Raw genomic sequence first — 21,602 nt, 5'->3', positions numbered from 1 at the left:
TTAAGGGAGTGTTCGATTTGTGACGAATCTGCGGATTCGAATTGATGAATTAACTCCATTCAGAGATTGATTGAGAACACGGAGTTCACTCACTCGAACTTCACTCACGGTGTTGTTTGTTTGTGTTGAACCCTGTGGTACTGTATTATAGTTGTACTGTGCCTCACGTACTGTATTACACTGTACCCCACGTACTGTATTACACTGTACCTCGTACTGTACGCTATGAAGGGAGATTTGGCCATGGTGGAGCACAGAACGAACCCCCCGGGATGTAGGAGCGGCTCCGATGGAGGAAACGGGGTCAGTCCGGGACGTTCTCCCGGGGATGAGGAGTCTGGATCCGGTTCCGGTACGTGCTGTTCGTTCCCGTGCGGGGTCCGTGCTGTGTACTATTTAAATAAATAATAATTTAGACGGAGAATCACACCATGTAGGCCTACGGACTGGGTTCCCTCGTACAAGATCGTGTCGATCTCCAGATCTGGTTTCTTCGTACAAGATCGTGTCGAGATCCTGATCGGGTTTCCTCTTCCAAGATCGTGTCGATGTCCTGAACCGGTTAATCGATCCCCTTCGTTGTAATCGAAGCTCGAGCGGACATTTTGATTCCCGAGAGCAGATTCGTTAATGGACGAGGTGTGAGAGAAGTTTAAGTGTTTCCTCTTTCAAGTCGTTTCAAAAATATCTTTTTCAGGGAATTGAAAAGTGAAAATTTTCTGGATATCGATTGTGATGATGATTTTCTTCAGAAGTATTGCTTAAAGTTGAGTTTGAATGTGATGTTTTTATTTTCAGATGTTATTGTGAAAGTGAAGGTGGAGTCCGAGTTTGTTGATGATAACTCCTCGTTTATCAAAGGTTTGAGCAACAACCACAATAACAACAATGGTGCTGTTAATGTTCAACTTTAATGATAACAATACACTTTGCTTACAGAATATAAACAGTTTGCTCCGTTATATTTGGTACCTGTTGTGTTTCCCATTATGGAAGTGTCCATTTCATCAGTGCAGTATTTATCCAAATGAACATCTCCGACATGTTAAACCACAACACTGTTCAGATTTGTTTTTGTATGCATAGTTGAAGCTTGTGGAGGAGCTAGGACGAGTACACTGAACAAATCCGGACACAACAGGACAAAAGCAATAGTGGAGACCAACAGCAGAGCCGAAGACCAAGACAGAGTGAGGCGGACAAACAATGGGTGTGGGGAGGAATGGGAGGCAGGAGAGGATGCACGAGGTGGACAAGATGGATACAGAAAGAAACTCTCAGGAGGGGAAACTGGAAATTGGGAAGGAGGAATTGGCGTGGGTGAGTGCGGGGTTTCCAAAGCCAGAAAAAGACCAGGTTTTGGATTGGAGATCATGTTGGTGAACAGCTGTCTTGAAGGAGCAAGTCCAATGTACCGTGACCTGGTTTGGATCCGAACTGGTGTTCAGAAATCAGGCCATTGGAGACGAGGAAGGATTTGATGTCAACTGTGATGATGGATTCCATGACCTTGCTGGTGATTGGAAGTAAGCTTGGAGGTCTGCAGTTGAAGTAAGCTTGAAGGTCTGCAGGTAAGGGGATAAGTTTTTGCACCTTTTATGTGATGCAGTGATGTTGCCAGGTTTACAAAAAGATGGAAGATGACCCCACACAAAATGAATGGTGAAAAGGATAGAATGAGGATGTGCAAGAGCAGCAGGCCAGGTTTTTAGGACACGTGAGCTGATGCCGTCTGGTGCAGGAGCAGAGTCAGAGTCGAGGGATGAAAGAATCTTATCCACCTTCTCAGGTGCAAAAGACAGAGTCCAGGACCAGTTGGGTATGACGGGGAAGGAAGGGTACAGAGAGTGAGAGGCTGGGGGACACATGATTTGGAAGTAATCAGAATTGAGCCATTCAGCCATCTAACGAGTGGTCAGCTGTGGTGCTATTTGAAGAGAGGTAAGGGAAGCTCCTTTGAGAAGACTAGTTTGACACACAAATAAATCCACAATCCTGCTCAGAATCTATCTGAGATGGACACACTTCAGCGAGATTTTCTTCCACCTGCGTTCACGCTTCCTCGAAACATTCAATAAGGAAATAACTACACTGTAGATGAAAATTGATCGGAAATAACTACGAATAACTACGCTATAACTCCGCTATTTTTTTCATTGGATGAAGCAGCGGTCGTTTAGGTATGCTATTAGCCAATTGATGAACAAATTAATTATTCTACGATTTTTTTATATTTATTTTGATTACCGAATTAATCATTGAATCAATCAATTGTTGTACACCTCTCCCTCCCAATACTGTCTATATGTGCTGCACGGCGGCATTGGCAGGTGCCAAAGGTGCCCAGACAATGTCACACCTGAAGGATATGTTATTTATTTATTTGGCATGGGGCGGTGTATTTTGTAGCTCGACTTGTTTCACTCCTTTTTCGTTTGTCATTGTTAAATTGAGATATCAAAGTCGTAAGTTAAATGAGAATTCTATTTTTACCTTGTCAGATGATAAATGGATTGAGGATGAGACATTTCTTTTTGTGACAATGCTTGCTTGGGTTTTGACCAAATTATCTTGCAAAACTTTCTTTTTTTGTCCCCCGTCGCACCGCGGAGCGAAAGGGGGACTATGGTTTTCCCGTGCGTAAGCGAAGGACCGAATTCGAATTTGGTGTGTGGGTGCAACTAGGCATATGGAAGAACCCTATTAAAATTAGGTCGACACGTCAAAATCCAAGATGGCCACCGCCATGTATGTCTGAACCTTGTGAGCGGAATATCTTGAAAAATAAATGAACTACTAACTTCTAATCTGGTGTGTGGGTGTATCTACGCATAAGGAAGAACACTATTGAAAATTGGGCCGCCACGTCAAAATCCAAGATGGCCGCCTTGCGTCCTCCACTTTGTCAACTCACATCACTTCACCGACGGGGGACCTCGGCGTAACGCTTGTTTTCATTGGATTCACTCATTTATCCCTTTTGTCCATGCAACACAATGTCACGTGGTTTCCAGATGAAGCTCCTCTGGTGAAGATGGAAACCTTCCAGAGTAACTCTCTTCAGACCTCTCAGGATGCTTTGTGCTCTGAGCATATGAAGCAGGAACCATGTGATTCTCCTCCGGCAGAGACAAGCAAAGCTGATCAGCTGCTCGAAGGTAAGCCGAGTTACACAGAGAACACTACACTGTAGATGTCAAAATCACATTGCGTTTTTTATTTCCCCAAAGAAATTATTTATTTCCAATCCTTGTAGAATTGTAGATGCATTTCGTGTTTCCACACGCGGGCAGTTTTTATGTAAACGAGACAAGGGATATTGGTTGCAGTTGAAATCCACAGATATTTATGTACTTTACACAAGAAGCTAAAGTTTGAAAGTCTTTATTTCACCAATTCACTCTGTGAACTGTAAATAACAAACCAATTGAGATTACTGAGACTTGACAAGTCTGAAGTCTGGACCTTTTCCTTTACCATCTAAGATCGTTTTCTGGAGACTTTTCAGTGAAAATCCACATCATTTCTTGGATTGTTTCTGTGATTTTTTTTGTTTGTTGAGGGACAGACAAATTGAGAGAGAGAATTTGAAGATAAGGGAAGTGGAGAAGAATGAGCATTGTGAGAGAACACAAGGGGAGGACAAGAAGAACACAGAAAGCAAACCCTGAGGAAGGAAAAACAGGAAAGTTGCAAAGAGATGGGCTTGGGGAGAGCTAACTGGGGTGGAAAAGATCATGGTTTTGGATGGGGGATGATCCGAGATGGTGGTGGACAGCACTTTTGAAAACCTGGACGGAAGAATAAGATTAAAGAGAATGTGGAAGGCACTTTTGGTCGGCCATTGGGAGGGGTAGGACGGGGTAAGAGAGAGTTGTATGGGGGTGGAGGGGTTTTGGAGGGAGAGTTATATGAGGGTGGAGTGGGGGGGTGGGGGGACAGGGAAAGAGGGAACGGGAAGGAGGATGTCGGTCCCTGTACATAGAGTCCCAACATGGCGATGTTCGTGCCTTTATTTTATTTCCGCACAACGTTTGCAAACTAAAATGCAATGTGCTCCACAAACTTAACCTGAACAGAATTTCAAAATTTAAACAGTGGAATTGAGCTAAACAGCAGCTCCAACTGCTAAACCAGAAAGCATCTGAAAATGCAAAGCCTGTCCACGTTCGTTTGTATTCAGACATCATCTTCTTCTTCTTCCGTATGCTCAAAATAGCACAGTTTAAAAAAAATACAAAATGAAAATTGATGATTTTTTGCAGCTTTGACCTTTGAGCTTTAGATATAAAAACCAATCTGCTTTTAGCTTTTGATTGGTTAACAAATCAATTGACCCAATATGCAAATTCTTAAAATTTCATGTCAATTGCATGAAAATTGATGATTTTATGTGATGCTGACCTTTGACCTTTTGACAAAATTATTAATTTGCCTTCTCCAAATCCTCATAATAAAGCTTTGTTAAAAATTTGATGAGAAAACTCAAATGTTAAAAAGGTTACAGCCATGACACAGACACTGCACACACACACGGACATACACAGACACACGGACACACACACGGACACACACGCACATGGACACACACACACACGCACAGAAGTGATTGCAAAACCCCGTCTCCTACTGCGCACGGGACAGGCTAAAAAAGTGTACATTTGCTAAAAAATCTCTCCGGGTGGTGTTTCATATGACCCCTTTTTGGGGGAGGAGGGGGGGGGGGCAAATTTGTTTTGTTGTATCATTTGTATCTCTCATCTATTTACACTTCTGAAGACGATTTTCCCGTGGCGCATGGAAGCAAATGACCATTTAGAAAGGCAGAAAACAAAAGTGTCACTGTTTATTTGTAAATGTACTGCACTTAATTTGATTTGCACTAAAATTATTTCATTAGACTTTGTATTTAATTAAGCATGTGAGTTAAGAGGGGGCGGAAATTTGATATCTCGCCCCGAGTGTCATTTTTCCTCGATACGCCACTGACTCCACTGTACCTGCGATCTGTTTTTTAAATTCCTTGGCCATTTCAACGAGAAGCAATCAGCTTGCTATCGCTTGCTGGGGTGGTTAAGCTGCTTGCCGAGGGCTCTACAAATTAAGACAGAAATACCTGTGTACTTAATTAATTAGTCACAAGGCCGGGGAAGTTTGGGTGTGCTATAACACCCTTTTTAAATATGATTAATCACCACTTGGTGAACGCTATTCAGGCTGCTTTTGCAAGCCATGGCATGACAGTAGACAGAGCTCCCTTTTTGTTTTTACGTACCCATTTTTTTATTGACTAACATTTTTGTGCGCTATAATAACCCTCCCCTCCCTCCCCCTCCCTTCCTCCCTCTCCCTTCCCTTCTCCCTTTTCTTTCCCCCTTCTCCCCCTTCCCCTCCCCCTTTCCATTCCCTCTTTCCCTCCCCCTTTCCCTCCCCCTTTCCCTCCCCCTTTCCCTTCCCCTCCCCTTCTCCTCCTCTCTTCCCCTCTCCTTCCCCCTTTCTCTTCCCTCCTTCCCCCTTCATTCCCCCCTCCATTCCCCCCTCCCCGTTCCCTCTCTCTCCCTCCTCCCCATCCACTTCCCTACCCCCGACACTCCATCCTCGCCTCTCCCTCCCTCCTCTCCTCCCCGCCTCCCTTCATATTCCTGTCAGGAAGCGACTCATTGTTACTCGGCAACACCGGGTACTTTTGCTAGTTCATAATAATAACTAGCAGGGACCAATGGAAATTCTATATAATGTATGAGGCTCGTATAATATGGCTCCAAGTCCTCAACTTCCCCTACCTCCAAAGGGTGTCGATTCTCTCCCCACTCCAAGCCTTCAAACCATCTCATCACCCATCCCAATAGCCTGTTCAACTCATAATCCCATGAGATATGTGGAAAAGATAGGTGACCATGAGCAGATCATAGCCTGTCATGGTCACCTGTCCAACTCGCAATGCTGCGAGATATGCCGAAAAGATATGGAACTATAAACTACCTGAAACCAATTGTCTTCCTCCTTATGCATATGCAGGTATCCACCGCTAAACGAAGGATCGCTGCAATGAATGGTTTCATTCAGGCCTATTCATTGCTGAACAACGGTCTTCATTCACTACAACAACCATCACAGTGTCATGGTGATTCTACAATGTCACTTCCTTGGCGATGATAAGTACGATATGTTTCTCCACTGATTAACTTTTCAAGGGGGGGATTAACTTTTCTGAGTCATCTGTTCAACTCAAATCTTGTGAGATCTCTGTCAACAATCTGTCAATTTCCCGACCCAGATCTCAGTCAATGGAGTATCTTCTCTTCTGGAATTGGTTATGACTAACTTCCCTGCAAATGTCTGCTGCTCTTCTTCTGCTCCAATCGGTTCTTCTGATCATGTGCTTGTCAAAGTGGACATCTCTCTGGCCATTCTCAGAGAGTCTCCTCAGCGCCGACGAATCTGACATTTCACTCAGGCTGACTGTCACGGTCTTCAAGCAGCCATCAATCATCTGGACTGGTCTCCCATCTCTACTGCCTCTGACATCAATTCTTCCTGGGAATTCTTCCAAAGCAAACTGCTCTCTCTCATGCACAGATTTATCCCATCTCGTCTTCAGTTGTCTTACCCTTCCTCCCATCCATGGTACACTGAATCTTGTGGTGAAGCAGTTGCCCTGAAACAACTTGCCTTTGCCTCTTGGAAGGCAAATCCAACTGAAGGAAATCTCAGTTCCTTCCACCAAGCTCGGAACAAGTGTGTGTCTACCCTCAGGAGTGCCAGGAAGCACTATCTCTCCACACTCAAGATTGAAATCTCAAACCTGTCTCCTTCCTCGAAATCCTGACGGCATCTGGTCAAATCCGTTTCTGGTGTTTGTTCCTCCTCCATCCCCTTCTTTACCTCAAAAGGGTACACAGTTGACACCGCACGTGACAAAGCTGAATGCCTCAACTCTGTGTTTGCCTCAAAATCTTGTGTCCCAAACCCATCTCTCTCTGTTCCCACCTTACCCAGTCGAACCCAACTGCTCCTGGACTCTGTGTCCTTCTCTCCTGACAAGGTGGAGAAGTTTTTTGTCAAACCTCGACTCTGATTCTGCAACTGGACCAGACGGCATCAGCCCATGGGTCCTAAAATCCTGCTCTGCCGCTCTATCTCACCCTCTCTCTGTTCTTTTCACCCTCTCTTTTGCTCAAGGTCATCTGCCAGCATCTTGGAAATCAGCAAACATTACCACTTTACACAAAAAATGTGCAAAAACAGATCCTTGCAACTACAGACCAATCAGCCTGCTCCCAATTATCAGCAAAGTCATGGAATCCATCATTGCTTCGGATATCAAATCCTTCCTCTTCTCCAATGGCTTGATCTCCGATCATCAATTTGGATTCAGACCAGGTCATTCTACTCTGGACATGTTGCTTCTGCTGTCTCAACAATGGATGGAGGTCCTCAATGCCAAACAAGAAATCAGAGCTGTCTCCCTCGACATATCACGTGCCTTCGATACGGTCTGACACCCAGCTCTGCTCACCAAACTCTCCTCCTATGGTATCCATGGAAATCTCCACGCATTAGTCCATGAGCCAGATAAAATTTGACTACCAAAAAAGAGGGCAAATCGCCACTATATTTTTCAGTTAGCCTTACATATTGCCTGTATGAAAAAATGTGATGGACATTTGAATTCGGTAGCTAAACCCATAAAATGGCCGCCATTTTCATATTTCATCAATTTTCATATCTCATAAATTTGGCCGTAACTTTTAATCGGCTGGTCTGAGGCACATGCACCCTACATAAGATATGTTCAGTATGTCATTTGGCATATTTCAAAGTAAACTAAAAGGAAATTTGTTCACTACCTGTCGAGATAATTGGGAAAATATGTAAAAAATGTGTAATTTTCATGCAAAATGCTCAACTTGCCCAGCTTGGGGAAGGTTGAATATTTTTCATTGCTGGCTGTCATTAATTATTTAATTGATAGGCTGTGCGCTTGTGGAGAGTTTCCCTGTGCCAGTGCATTTTGAGGGTAATTTACACCCAAAAAACATTCTTCAAATCCGTAAAAACGGACTGAAGAATACAATCTATAAGTTGTGTGTTATATATAGGGACATTTGCAAACAGAAATTTTAATGTAGAGCCATTTTATGTTACTTCAGGTGAAGAATGATATACGTTTGATTGCAGTCATTTCATATACATGATATAATAATCCACTTACCGATGATGGTGTCTGTTCGTACTCTGGTCAGGCTTGTATCGTCTGACTTCTGGGAGTTGTATGCCCCCCGGTTGCTCGTCGTACTACCCTCGTTGTTTCACCGCTGACATCATCAGATGGTTGCCAACTGTCACTGGACGTTTCGACCCATTTGTCTTTATGCGGCTTCCAATGGGGATCTTCGCGACGATACCATAACCAGCATGACGCCCTCCCTGCTTGCTCTCCTAGTCTGCGTATAACTGTCCTCCTCTGCCTTCCTCGAATACCTATCATTTGGCACATCCTCTAAAATGACTGCGCAGGGAATCCATGACAGTCCACCTCCACAGGGAATAGTCATGTCTTCCAGCCCCTCTGTTGACACCTCTCCATCAGCTCGGCGTACTTGGCACTGTTCCTCTCATAGGCCTCCTCGCAGCCTTCTTCCCATGGGACTGCTAACTATCACGATGATGATCTTTCGCTGAGTTGACCAGATAACAACATCTGGCCGAAGGGTTGTATGCACAATATCTGGAAAGGCTAGCTTCTGGTGCAAGTCCACCTGCATCTCCCACGTAGATCCATCTAGAAGGCACGCCTTTGATTGATGAATATGTGTAGGCCTCTGATGTTCTTGCAGACTTTATATGTAAACAATGTGTGTTCAGTCATCATCATTAAAAAATAGACTTCCACAGTCCCCGCTTTTTCCCTCTGGGCAACCAAATAAAAATAGACCCTTTATTTTTGGATCTGGGTGTCTAATTCACCTCTACCTAAAGCCCCAGTCACACCGGGCCTGCGATCAGGTTACGACCTAGCTGCGACCGAAAATTTTGTGAATCGTGGGCAAATCGTAGAAAGAGCGTGCGACTGGTTGCAGAGGTCGTGGGTGATTGCCAGAGCAAAATCAGTCGCAGCAAGGTCGATGGTCATGTTCAAAACTTCTGACCTGCGATTCCAAATCGTAAGAGGTCGCAGACAGGTCTTACATGGTCGCATGGTCGTACCACCAGTCGCGCATGGACGCACCACCAGTCGTGCATGATCGCGGGTCAAGTAGTCGCACGATTGGTCGTGCTACTGGTCCTACCACCTGACGATTGGTGGTGCCACCTGTCGTTCAACCTCACGATCGGTAGTGCGAGTGTTCGCAGGTCGCCACGATTGATTGTCCGAGTGGTCGCAAGTCGCCACGATTGACCGTACGATTGGTCGCTGATCACCACCACTATTTGCACGATTACCTACGATTGATCTTGCGATCGATCTTCTCCAATCGTTGGTGATCGCACAACCATGCGTACCACCAATCGTACGATGATCCCTAAGACCAATCGCTGTTTGCGATCGCAAATGGAGAGCATAGCAAACATTGACGATTGGTCGTACCTCAGCCAGATTGCCATCAATCGCACGATCCAGAAATCGTACGATCCAGTGTGACAGGCCTAAGGCATGCATGCACCATCCTGATGGAAAAGTTTGATTGTTATTCGGCGTCGTCTTGCATGTTGAATCCCTCCGTCGTTAAGAGTTCAGTTTGTTGCGGAGCCTTTCATTCAAGTGATCCACTTCCTGGTGAAATATGAGGTTGTAAACAAGTTTTCACCTCATACAAATGCACAAAATACTTCAGTTCACGATAAAAGTTACTATTTTCCCTTCTCATTTCCATCACAATCTGGGTGACAATATCAACATCATCCATTTCTGACACCTTTAACATTTGGCGATTATTCATGTGTGATGCTCTGCGGCAGGATGAACGCTGAAACTCTGTGCTCCTGTCATCAAAGAGTGACCCAATATCTCATGTGCTTGAGGAACCAGGCACAGGTCACAATCTTCTCTGTGCTTGCAATGCACAATCTGCCACGTTTCAGCAGCACACAAGCCATTGCGTGTTGAATCACCAATATGGTTGCAGATGGGCAAGATCACAAAATGACCCTGCACAGCATGCAGCATCACTGCCATTCTTACAACAAGTGTTAGCAGATCTTCACCAAGGCTGCCATCCAGTTTCATCTGACCTGCCCTCAAGCAGAGAGTGTGAGGAACTGGACAAATCCCGCTCAATCAGCAGAATTGTGTGAGGTATGGACCAAAGCTGGAGGTGCATCGATGAAGGCTCCAGGATCATGATGTCCAGGTGATCCATGGTGCACACCAGGAACAACCAGTGGAGCCATGAAGGCCCAGTGTCCAGCTCAGGCCAGCAGTCCCATCCAGGACTCATCCTCCTTTTGGCAATCAGCAGAGTCACGATGTCATGCTGGAACATCAGGCAGGACCTGCAAGTTGCTATGCCAATGGAAGAAGAAACTTTGGCTGTTGATGTGAGCTCCAAAACAGGTGCTGACATGATGGATGTTTACTGAAGCAGGTGGTCACTTTCAACCCACATATAACAGTGGTTCAGGCAAATGGTCACTTGAAACTCCTGCGGGGGTAGGTGATATCATTTTTTTAACCACAATTATCAATTTTCCAAAGGAAGGTGTCTTTCCATGTTTTGGAGGTACATGCCATAATAATTTCATCTTGAGCCAAATTCACTGATCTTAATCTCCAGCAACTCTTCCAAAAGCCTAATTTCGAATCTTACAAGTGGGTTATTCTCCTCTTTCATTTAATCACACCAGAGCCTGTTTCCGACACACTGGATCAAGCAGAATCATTTAAAAACATGGAATTAACACATTATAACTGACGATGTAATTAATATTCCGATTATGTTCTGCCTTATAACAATTTACATTGGTTCACAGGTTCCCCGAGAACATTTGAAAGATTATTTATTTCATGTGTAACACCCGAACAAAACATGAAATCAGGGGTGTACACGTTTCAAGCATAAACAAAGTACATATGAATAGAAGAAGAAGAAGAACCACCTTTAGAGGCAATTTTCCCCCGCAGAGTAGGGGTTGGCCTTTTTTGGCCACCGTTGTCCCCTTTTTGAAGCAATGTTTTATGGCCGGATGCCCTTCCTGCCACCAACCCTGTTAGTCGCCTCTTGCAACACAGGGAATTACCAGTGAACTGGTCCTCAATTTGCCGACCTCAGAAGGATGACAGGCTGAGTCAACACACCTGGTGTTAATTCAGCGATCGATCGGGATTCGAACCCAGGATCCTAGGATTCTAAGCCGGCACCATAACCGCTAAGCCAACACCAGGCTCAAAAGTACATTTGAATGTATTAAATAAATCTTCAAAAATTGTAAATTTCCTTTTTCCTCACAAAACTTTTTTTTGTTTCCACTTTTCCACGCAGTAAATTTTCCACTTTTTTGAAATACCAACTTTTGTCCTGGAAGTCCTTGGTGTCCTTGTGTTTTATACTTCTCCCACCCCCCCCCCCCCCCCATACCCATGCCTCCTCCCCCCAAGCCCTCTACCTCCCACACATCTCCCTGCTCTCAAATGTTGTGTTTGTGTGCTTCCCCTTCTCTCCCCATCTTGTCTTCCGCTCCCTCTTTTTATATATTTTGTTTGTCTGGTTGATTTGTTTGTGAAGTAAATGTTAGCTCTTTCACGAGCCTCGATTCAGTATACAAAAAAACAAAAACAAAAAAAAATATCCAAAATTATATCACTCAGAAATCTCAAAGCTTATCATGTATTTAATCAACATTTGCACGATCATGTGGTCCTCTCACCACAAGGTGAGAAGAAAATCAATCATTACTGTAACTTTCAAATTATTCGTCTTCTTTCATCAAACTTACTTTCATATTTTACTAACAAAATATCTCATTTCATTCACAGGTGCTCAAACTTCACAATTCACAGGTGGACATAATCAATTTTTTAACCCAATTGTCACCAGAGTTTTTATACAGACTGCTACCACAATTACTGCCAGCACAATTACCAATGCAACTAACAGATATTGGAGTATTTTCTCTGCTACTTCCCCAATATATATTTCTCATCCATGCAAACATAACCCCTTTTTTGTCCCCCGTCGCACGGCGGAGCGAAAGGGGGACTATGTTTTTTCCCTCCGTCCGTGTGTCCGTCCGTCCGTGCGTGCGGGCGTGCGTACATGCGTAAGCAAAGGACCGCATTCGAATTTGGTGTGTGGGTGCAACCCACGTCAAGATCCAAGATGGCCGCCGCCATGTATGTCTGATGCCATGTATGTCTGAACATTGTGAGCGGAATATCTTGAAAAATAAGCGAAGTACCAACTTCTAATCCGGTGTGTGGGTGTATCTAGGCATAAGGAAGAACCCTATTGGAAATTGGGTCGCCACGTCAAAATCCAAGATGACCGCCACCATATATATGTCTGAACCTTGTGAGCAAAATATCTTGAAAAATAAGCGAAGTACCAACTTCTAATCTGGTGTGTGGTTGTATCTAGGCATAAGGAAGAACGCTATTGAAAATTGGGTCGCCACGTCAAAATCCAAGATGGCCACCACCATATATATGTCTGAAACTTGTGAACGAAATATCTTGAAAAATAAGTGAAGTAGCAACTTCTAATCTGGTGTGTGGGTGTATCTAGGCATACGGAACAACCCTATTGAAAATTGGGTCGCCACGTCAAAATCCAAGATGGCCGCCGCCATGTATGTCTGAACCTTGTGAGCAGAATATCTTGAGAAATAAGCGAAGTACCAACTTCTAATCTGGTGTGTGGGTGTATCTAGGCATAAGGAAGAATGCTATTGAAAACTGGGTCGCCATGTCAAAATCCAAGATGGCCGCCTCCATGTATGTCTGAACCTTGTGAGCGAAATATCATATCATAGCATGTTTTCTGCGTCTTCCACTTTGTCAACTCACATCACTTCCCCGACGGGGGACCTAGGCGTAACGCTTGTTATATCGGGAAATGGTGGCCATCTTGAAAATATGATACAGGATTAATATATACACCTTTAATCTTATCATTATCGGATTCCTTGACAATGAAAACATAGAAGTTTAGAAGTAGACACCAAAATTGTCTTTATAAGTGCATTAGAAGTGAAGATATTGGCAAAAACAGAATTTATCGGAAAGTCGTGGTGGCCATTTTGTTTTTCGCCTCTAAAAAAAATTCCTCAAGGGTGCCAATCTGGCACCCGGCTGATTATGCTTCAGGATAGGTCAGAGATAATGAATCGACCAAAAAACTTCATAATGACGCTCAAGCACGCTTTGCCTTGAAATGCCTGTTTGGCATCTGGACTATATCCAAACAAGAGGAAAACGAAAGTAAAAGAAAATATATAATCCTTTGGTAATCGGCCGGCACTCAGCTTTGTGTCCCCAAATGGCTGGTAAGGCTTGCCGGTTGCTCGTCGCCTCCAAACCACCGTGCGGGAAACACACAAAATGGCACGGAGTGGTGCCCTTCAACGTCAAGAGGAAACACAACGCGGACCCAGTCCACCACCGACATCGATCCTGTGCATTGTCGTTCCGACTGTCCTGAACCGCTGTTTCTCACCAGCCCTTTTGTAGGAGCGCACACGAACCAAAGACCACATGCCCGTGACCAAGCTGGAACAAGGAGGAAATGCGATTGCCCACAATCAAAGCCAGGACCAGAAGAGTGAGTAAGATGGCGCCACTGCGTCTTTTTTTTTTTTCCCCTTCACTCTCGAATGTTCCACGATGACGTCACACACTGTCCAATCACTGAGCGCTATCCCATCATCCATCACGCCTCCACCAATCACGAAGGCTGGGGCATGGCCTCCTTGAAAACTCCTTGAAAATAAAATGACATGGGAGTCGTGGGGGGCAGAGTCCAATCTCTTTCGCGAATGTTCGGATGAAGTCGAAGACCGTGAGGTGGGACCTGGTTGGCACGATCGGCAAATGTGCCAGGTTTGTTGGACCTGGCGGCGTGGTGAGCGAATGAGTCCATTTGTTATAGGTTTTTTTCGGCTTTTTAATTGCAATAAGGACGGAGGGAAGATTACAGGGGCAAATTACACACTGGGGAATTAATCTTCAAGCCCTAGAATTACTTAACACGAAGCCACGCCCCTCATGGCGATATACAAACGCTCTTACCAGGACAGACGGCTTACTTATATACATCAAGATGGGTTTTTCGCGGCATACGGAGCATTTTAATCGACACATTCTGAACTTAATTAAGGTATTTCATCCATAGCCCAAAAACATAACAATACCATCTAGGTTTGAAGGGAAAAGAGGAATCCTGCAGAAACCTGGGGGTGTGGGGAGGGGAGGATAGGATATAGCACGGAAAGAGCACGGAAAGAGCAGAGGATGTAAGACCAAAAATGAGATTGTAGAAGACAAAGAGACCAAAGACCTGTCTGTGATGGAAAAGTAAGAGGCCCATAACCTCTGCCTCATTGCGGGTCATTCCAATAATATTGGAGCTCTTGGTTTCCACTGCCTCAAGCTGAGCAAGGTATAATGCAGGGGCGCCAACCCAGAGGGGAGAGCAGTACTCGATCAAGCTGCGGATGAATGATGGATTCCAGTAATTTACTGATGATTGCAAGTAAGCTGATGCGTTTTCCACTTGGGTTGTAGAGGCCAAAGGTTTGAAAATCATTGTTTGAGGCACAAACTCTGCTCTTGCTGAGGATAAGTTGGTGAAAGTTTCATCTTATACCTTCTCTTCCTTTCAATTACTGTCCCTCCTTTGTCATGTTGGACTGAAAAATTATGCATCTGGAATTACTTTCTGAGGAGGATAAAGGGAGACCTTAGAAAATATAAATAAGGACCACACATCACTCCTTGCCATTTTCCGCTGCAAGAATAATCGAATAACCTCTGGTAAGGTAGCTTGTGTTTACCCAGTCACTGTCAGATACATTTTTGAAAATGGAAAATTCTGCCATTTTTGAATCCTTGATATTGAGCTTCTCCATTGAGTGAGGCACAGAAATATAGCAAATGTTTAATCTAATCTGAGTGAAATATTATCAATTGTCCAACATTTTGAAGTGTTGGTAAATTTTGAATGCTTTTTGTGATTTGTCGTTTCAGTGAAACAAATGAAACTCGTTTCTTGTTCCAACTGTTCTAAGTTGTTCTGCTCAGAAGTTTTAAATCGTCACATGACACAGACTGTTTGTCAAGAAACTGACACGTTTAGCAACGCACCTTCCAACCGCAGTTGTAAAAGCTGTGCAAAGACTCTCAAGAATATACAAGGAAGGAAGAGACCATACAAGTGTTCTGTTTGCAGTAAGGATTTTGGTTATTCATCACATTTGCATCAACATCAACGGATACACACCGGAGAGAAGCCTTACAAGTGTTCTATGTGTCTTGAGGCATTTGTTTATCGAGCAACTTTAATAAGTCATCAAAGAAGACACACGGGAGAGAGGCCTCACAAGTGTTCTGTGTGTCTTAAGGCATTTATTTATAGAGCAACATTAACAAGGCATCAAAAAATACACACAGGAGAGAGGCCTTACAAGTGTTCTGTTTGCAACAAGGATTTTGCTTATTCGTCATATTTGCATCAACATCAAAAAATACACACGGGAGAGAAGCCTTACAAGTGTTCTGTGTGTCTTAAGGCATTTGTTCAAAGATCAACATTAATAAATCATCAAAGGAGGCACACAGGGGAGAAACCCTACAAGTGTTCTGTTTGCAACAAGGATTTTGCTTCTTCATCACATTTGCGTCAACATCAAAAAATACACATGGAAAAGAAACCCTACAAGTGTTCTGTGTGCAACAAGGATTTTGCTTATGCATCATACTTACATCATCATCAAAAAATACACATGGGAGAGAAGCCTTACAAGTGTTCTGTTTGCAACAAGGATTTTGCTTATGCATCATACTTACATCAACATCAAAAAATGCACACGGGAGAGAAGCCTTACAAGTGTTCTGTGTGCCTTGATGCATTTGGTCATAAAGCAACTTTAATAAATCATCAAAGGATACACACAGGGGAGAAGCCATATAAGTGTTCTGTTTGCAGTAAGCATTTTGCTCATTCGTCATATTTGCATCAACATAAAAAAATGCACACAGGAGAGAAGCCACACAAGTGTTCTGTTTGCAACAAGAATTTTGCTTCTTCTTCACATTTGCAGCGACATCAGAAAATGCACACAAATGAGAAGCCTTATGAGTGTTCTGTGTGTCTTACGGCATTTGTTGAAAGATCAGCATTAATAAGGCATGAAAAAATACACACTGGAGAGAAGCCACATAAGTGTTCTGTGTGTCTTAAAGCTTTTCATCTTTTGTCAAGTTTGAAGAATCATCAAAGAATACATACAGGAGAGAAGCCTTTCAAGTGCTTTGTTTGCAATAAAGATTTTGGTCATTCCTCACATTTGTATCATCATAAAAAAATACACAGTGGAAGAAAGCCGTACAAGTGTTCTGTTTGCAACAAGGATTTTGCTTATTCATCACATTTGCAGCGACATGAAATAATACACACAGGAAAGAAGCCACACAAGTGTCCTGTTTGCAACAAGAATTTTGTTCGTTCCTCAACAATGAAAAGACATGAAAGAATTCACACAAGAGAGAGTCGCCTGTTCCACAACCCACAACTACCAGGTTCCAGAAAAATGGGAGAAGATTAAATGAACAGAGCTGGAGCTTAGAGGAGGAGAAGGATATCATCCTCAAGTGCAAACTGTACGCTGCGCATGAAGCATGGGTTATTAACGCTGAAGGAGAAAGATTCATGAACCAGTTGAAACAAACAAAGCTGGCAGCCAAGATTGAAATAGTTCCATTAGGGAACCTCAATTCAGTCGCATCAATGAAGGAAAAATATGTCACTCAGGAAAGAATAATGGAAATAACAAAAAAGCAAGACAGCAAGCATTTGAAGACATGAATTGGATGACCCAAGAAGAGAGAATTAAAATGAATGTAAAAAAACTGGACAAAGAAGGAAAATGGATCTTATTGTGGGCAATGGAGTATGCCAGAGCAAAACCCATGAGAAATGAAAGGGGGAACACTTGGGAACAGATATTCCAAAGAATGTGTCCTGACAAAGTTAATTTTAAATGCACAACACTAAATTCAAGGGAAAACAATTTCATCCATCAGAAAATATTCACAGAGGAACTTAGAATAAGAGAGGAAGAAATTGACGAGACAATAAGAAATAATTGGTCACCTAGAGATGGCGCACTACCGCTAATGCCGAAACGGAATGAGGGGACGTACACATGGGATGAGATTCCCAGAGTCCAAAATCCCAAAGAAAGGGGGCAACTGACGGAACTTACTGGTGTTGAGCAGGAGATAGAACAGGAAGAGAGGAGAGCAGAAGCGGCTGGGATTTCAAGTTTAGTTGCAATAACGGAGACAGAGATTGGACAACAGATTGGCGAATTGAATCGGGAACCAAAATTGGAAATTCTACAAATGGATCAAAGATTGACAAAAGCAAATGCTGCAGCAGCACCACCTCTAAAGGAAGAACAACTTGAAGTTACTAACTCAGCCCAAATACCACCTTGCAAACAAAACAAATTAGACCATCAAAGACAGATCACAGGGAAGAGGAGGTTGACGGCAAACGGCATAGACCTGAAGAGGCGTTGGCTAATAAAATAGAGGAAATCAGACTAATATCATCTAGGCAAAGACCGCAACTTCACCGAATAAAAAACAACAAAAAACTGAAGATACAAGTAAGGAGAATAAACCAAGCAGTCACTTAATCTCCTCAAATCACCTAATCAGTAGCACTGTATGTGCAAGAGAAAATAACAGGCGAACAACACAAAAAAAAGAATTCTGCAACTGGACCAGACGGCATCAGCCCACGGGTCCTAAAATCCTGCCCTGCCACTCATTCACACCTTCTCTCTGTTCTCTTCACTCTCTCTTTTGCTCAAGGTCATCTGCCTTCAGCTTGGAAATCGGCCAACATTACCACTTTACACAAAAAATGTGCGAAAACAGCTCCTTGCAACTACAGACCAATCAGCCTGCTCCCAATTATCAGCAAAGTCATGGAATCCATCATTGCTTCGGATATCAAATCCTTCCTCTTCTCAAATGGCTTGATCTCTGATCATCAATTTGGATTCAGACCAGGTCACCCTACTCTGGGCATGCTGCTTCTGCTGTCTCAACAATGGATGGAGGTCCTTAATGTCAAACAGGAAATTAAAGCTGTCTCCCTTGACATATCACGTGCCTTTGGTCTGGCACCCCGCTCTGCTCACCAAACTCTCCTCCTATGGTATCCATGGAAATCTCCATGCATGGCTTGCGGACTTCCTCTCTGGTCGTAGTCAACGTGTGGCCTGAATGGATTTCTCTCCTCTCCCATTCCTGTTCAGGCTGGAGTTCCCCAAGGCAGTGTTCTGGGCCCTGTGATTTTTCTGGTCTTTATCAATGATCTCTCCGACTCTCTGGAAAATCCTCTCTATCTCTTTGCACTTTGCATGATGACTCCACTCTCTGTCACTCCATACCTCATCCCTCAAATCAGCAGTCTGCAGCCTCCTCACTCTCTGCAGACCTGGAAAAAATCATAGACTGGTCAAACAAGTGGAACATGTCTTTCAATCCTGACAAATCTCACACTCTCACTATGTCTCTCCGAAAAGACCGGCTGGACAACCCTCCCATCTACTTTCTGAACAATCCTCTCCAAGAAGTTCTGTCACTCAAGCTTTTGGGTCTCACTATCTGCCATGATCTTTCCTGGGAAAACCACATTTCCAAGCTGGCCACCAAAGCCAGTCATCGACTGGGCATCCTCCATCATGTGAAGTCCTTCCTTGCTACACCTGAGCTCCTCACCACATACAAGGCTTTCATCCGCAGCTCAATGGAATACTGTTTTCCCATCTGGGCTGGTGCTCCTGCCTCACACCTCGCTTGGCTTCACTCTGTTGAAAACAAAGCTTTCAGAATCATTGGAGTCTCCAGCAATGAAGCTAACTCCGTGGGCCTTTCACTCACTCACCGCAGGCAGGTTGGTGGTCTTTGTCTTCTGCCGACTCCTCTCCGGCCTAGCTCCCCCAGCTTTGTCTGTTCTCTGTCCCGCAAATATTCCTACAAGTCGCACAAGATCTGCCAGCAACCCTCTTATGGTTAAACTGCCAAAATCAAGACTCTCTGCTCACCTTCACTCTTTCATTCCTCTTTTTTCCCGCCTCAAGAACAAACTCCCGCACTTTCTTCAATCCTATTCCTCCCTCCAGGTCTTTAAAACAGCTGTTCACCACCATCTCTTATCTTCCATCCAAAACCTTGATCTTTTCTACCTCCGTTAATTCACCCCAGATCCACTTTTTTGAAATATCGACTTCTTTCCTGGAAGTCCTAGCTGTGTCTATGTGTTTTATACCTCTACCACCTCCCCCCTCCCCTTCCCATGCTCCCGCTCCCCCTGTCCTCTCCCCCCCCACAGATCTCCCGATGACCCTGCCCTCAAATGTTGTACTTCTGTGCTTACCTCTCTCTCCCCATCTTGTCTCCCGCTCCCTTTTTCGTATGTTTTATGTGTGAATTTGTTTTCATGTGATTTTACACGAGCAAACGAGGTTAGCTCTTACACGAGCCTCGATCTTTCATACAATAACAACACAACAAAAAAGATACATCTGATAATCTGAACAGAAACAAAAAGCCACCATGGAAACAGAGACTGGAGAAGCAGAGAGACCGACTGAGGAAGGTAACGGGACAAATAGAACAATTCAAGAAGGGAAACAGAAGTCCAAAGCTCAATAAACGAATCAGACGAATAAAAAAAGAAATAAAATATCGAAAACAATGGGTAAAACCATTTGCTGCCCATATTAAGCTCCAAATAACAGATAGCAGGCGGGGTGGGAACCATGATGAGACCAACAACAGAATAAAGCAAAATCAACAGTTTGAAAACAACCCAAAAAAGTTATACAGAGAACTAGGGAAAGAAACAAAACTCCCCCTAAAAAAGAGGATCTTTAAAAATTCTGGAAAGGGACGAAAGAGAACACAACAAGGAAGCAGATTGGATCCGTAACCTGGAAGAGAAGAAACAACATCTCGAAGAATTGCACCAAGTAAAAATTGATGCAGAAAACACAAGACAGCAGTTTGCAAAGATGGCAAACTACAAAATCCTTGGCCCAGATGGAATACCAAACCTTTGGTAAAAACAACTGTATGCTCTCCACCCTCACTTCGCTCAAAAACTTAACGAAATCATCTAAGGGGAACAGCCAATGGATCAATCGTTCACAGAAGGCAACACTGTTCTCATCCCAAAATCGAATGAAACCCATCTACCCCACAAGTATAGACCAATAACATGCTTAACAACAGCAGACAAACTTTTAACAGGATTCATTACCGATGAAATTTACGAACACCTCACTCAGCAAGGAGCTTTAGAGACAGAACAGAAAGGATGTAAGAGAGGCTGTTATGGAATGATCGACCATTTGTTATGATGATAGACCCCAGATCGAGAGGATGTAAGCAAGTTCGGTGGATGCCAGTGTCGATCGAGAAAAGGATGGGCCCATGAGTGCAGACAAGAATAAAAAAGTGAATGGTCATGAGCAGGAGTATTTGGTTGAGCAGGTCATGATCAGGAGTATTTTCCCTGGGAATTGTTTTCTGGCCAACAAGTTTATATATGCTTTGCCAAATGAGTTTATTTTTCTCCACATGTGTAAATGGGCATTACTTTCTTGGTACTTATGTCTATTATAAGTACGTAGTGTTGAAAGGGAAACTCGCCTAGTTACGAAGAAATGTGTACCGCACAACTTTCACGTGGACAGTGCATATTTGCTTTGACACTTTCAATGATAATCGGTTTGAACTGGAAATTCCTGCTGTGTGAAAACACTGGGTGGAAGATGGTAGAAAATGCTTTGATGTACCTTGATTGTTGTTTTGCAAAAACATGCTTTTCTTAATAGTGTCCATAAATGTCTTGCAACAGTTTTCTGCCTCATTTCCCTTTTTCTTTGAATATTTGATAATTTGCCCATCCATCCTCACTATTTGAAGCTCCACATTTCTTGGTAACATTTGCTCCAACTTGGAAAGGTGAGGACGTTAGGTGCAAGTGAGTGGAGTAAACTCTTTAAGGCACTTTAAGATACATCCTGTCCCTTTAAGATACTCTTTAAGATACTCTTTAAATACTTTAAACTTTAACTCTAAACTTAAACTTAAACTAAAAACTTAAACTTAACCTTAAACTTAACCTTAAACTTAACCTTAAACTTAACCTTAAACTTAACCTTAACCTTAACCTTAAACTTAAACTTAAACTTAACCTTAAACTTAACCTTAACCTCAAACTTAACCTTAAACTTAACCTTAAACTTAACCTTAAACTTAACCTTAAACTTAACCTTAAACCTAACCTTAAACCTAACCTTAAACTTAACCTTAAACTTAACCTTAAACTTAACCTTAACCTTAAACTTAACCTTAAACTTAA

The 21,602-nt window shown here is 43.3% G+C and overlaps 1 protein-coding gene and 1 long non-coding RNA gene across 2 annotated transcripts; both read left to right on the top strand.

Annotated features, from left to right (window-relative positions):
• Window positions 1-241: 241 nt before the first annotated feature.
• Window positions 242-3,062, top strand: LOC144892318 (uncharacterized). The gene is made up of 3 exons (XR_013623509.1): window positions 242-346; window positions 799-861; window positions 3,021-3,062. It is a non-coding gene; the product is annotated as an uncharacterized LOC144892318 (long non-coding RNA).
• A 12,130-nt stretch (window positions 3,063-15,192) lies between these two features.
• On the top strand, window positions 15,193-16,761 carry LOC144892134 (uncharacterized). The gene has a single exon (XM_078777359.1). It carries the CDS (start codon window positions 15,193-15,195, stop codon window positions 16,759-16,761), a length of 1,569 nt encoding a protein of 522 aa, XP_078633485.1.
• The last annotated feature ends 4,841 nt before the right edge of the window (window positions 16,762-21,602 follow it).

The sequence above is a fragment of the Myxine glutinosa genome, chromosome 5, assembly GCF_964187855.1.
Source record: "Myxine glutinosa chromosome 5, kmMyxGlut1.1, whole genome shotgun sequence".
Classification (NCBI taxonomy): Eukaryota; Metazoa; Chordata; class Myxini; order Myxiniformes; family Myxinidae; genus Myxine; species Myxine glutinosa.
The sequence above is the reverse complement of the archived record's forward strand: the minus strand, read 5'-3'. Positions and strand labels throughout refer to the sequence as shown.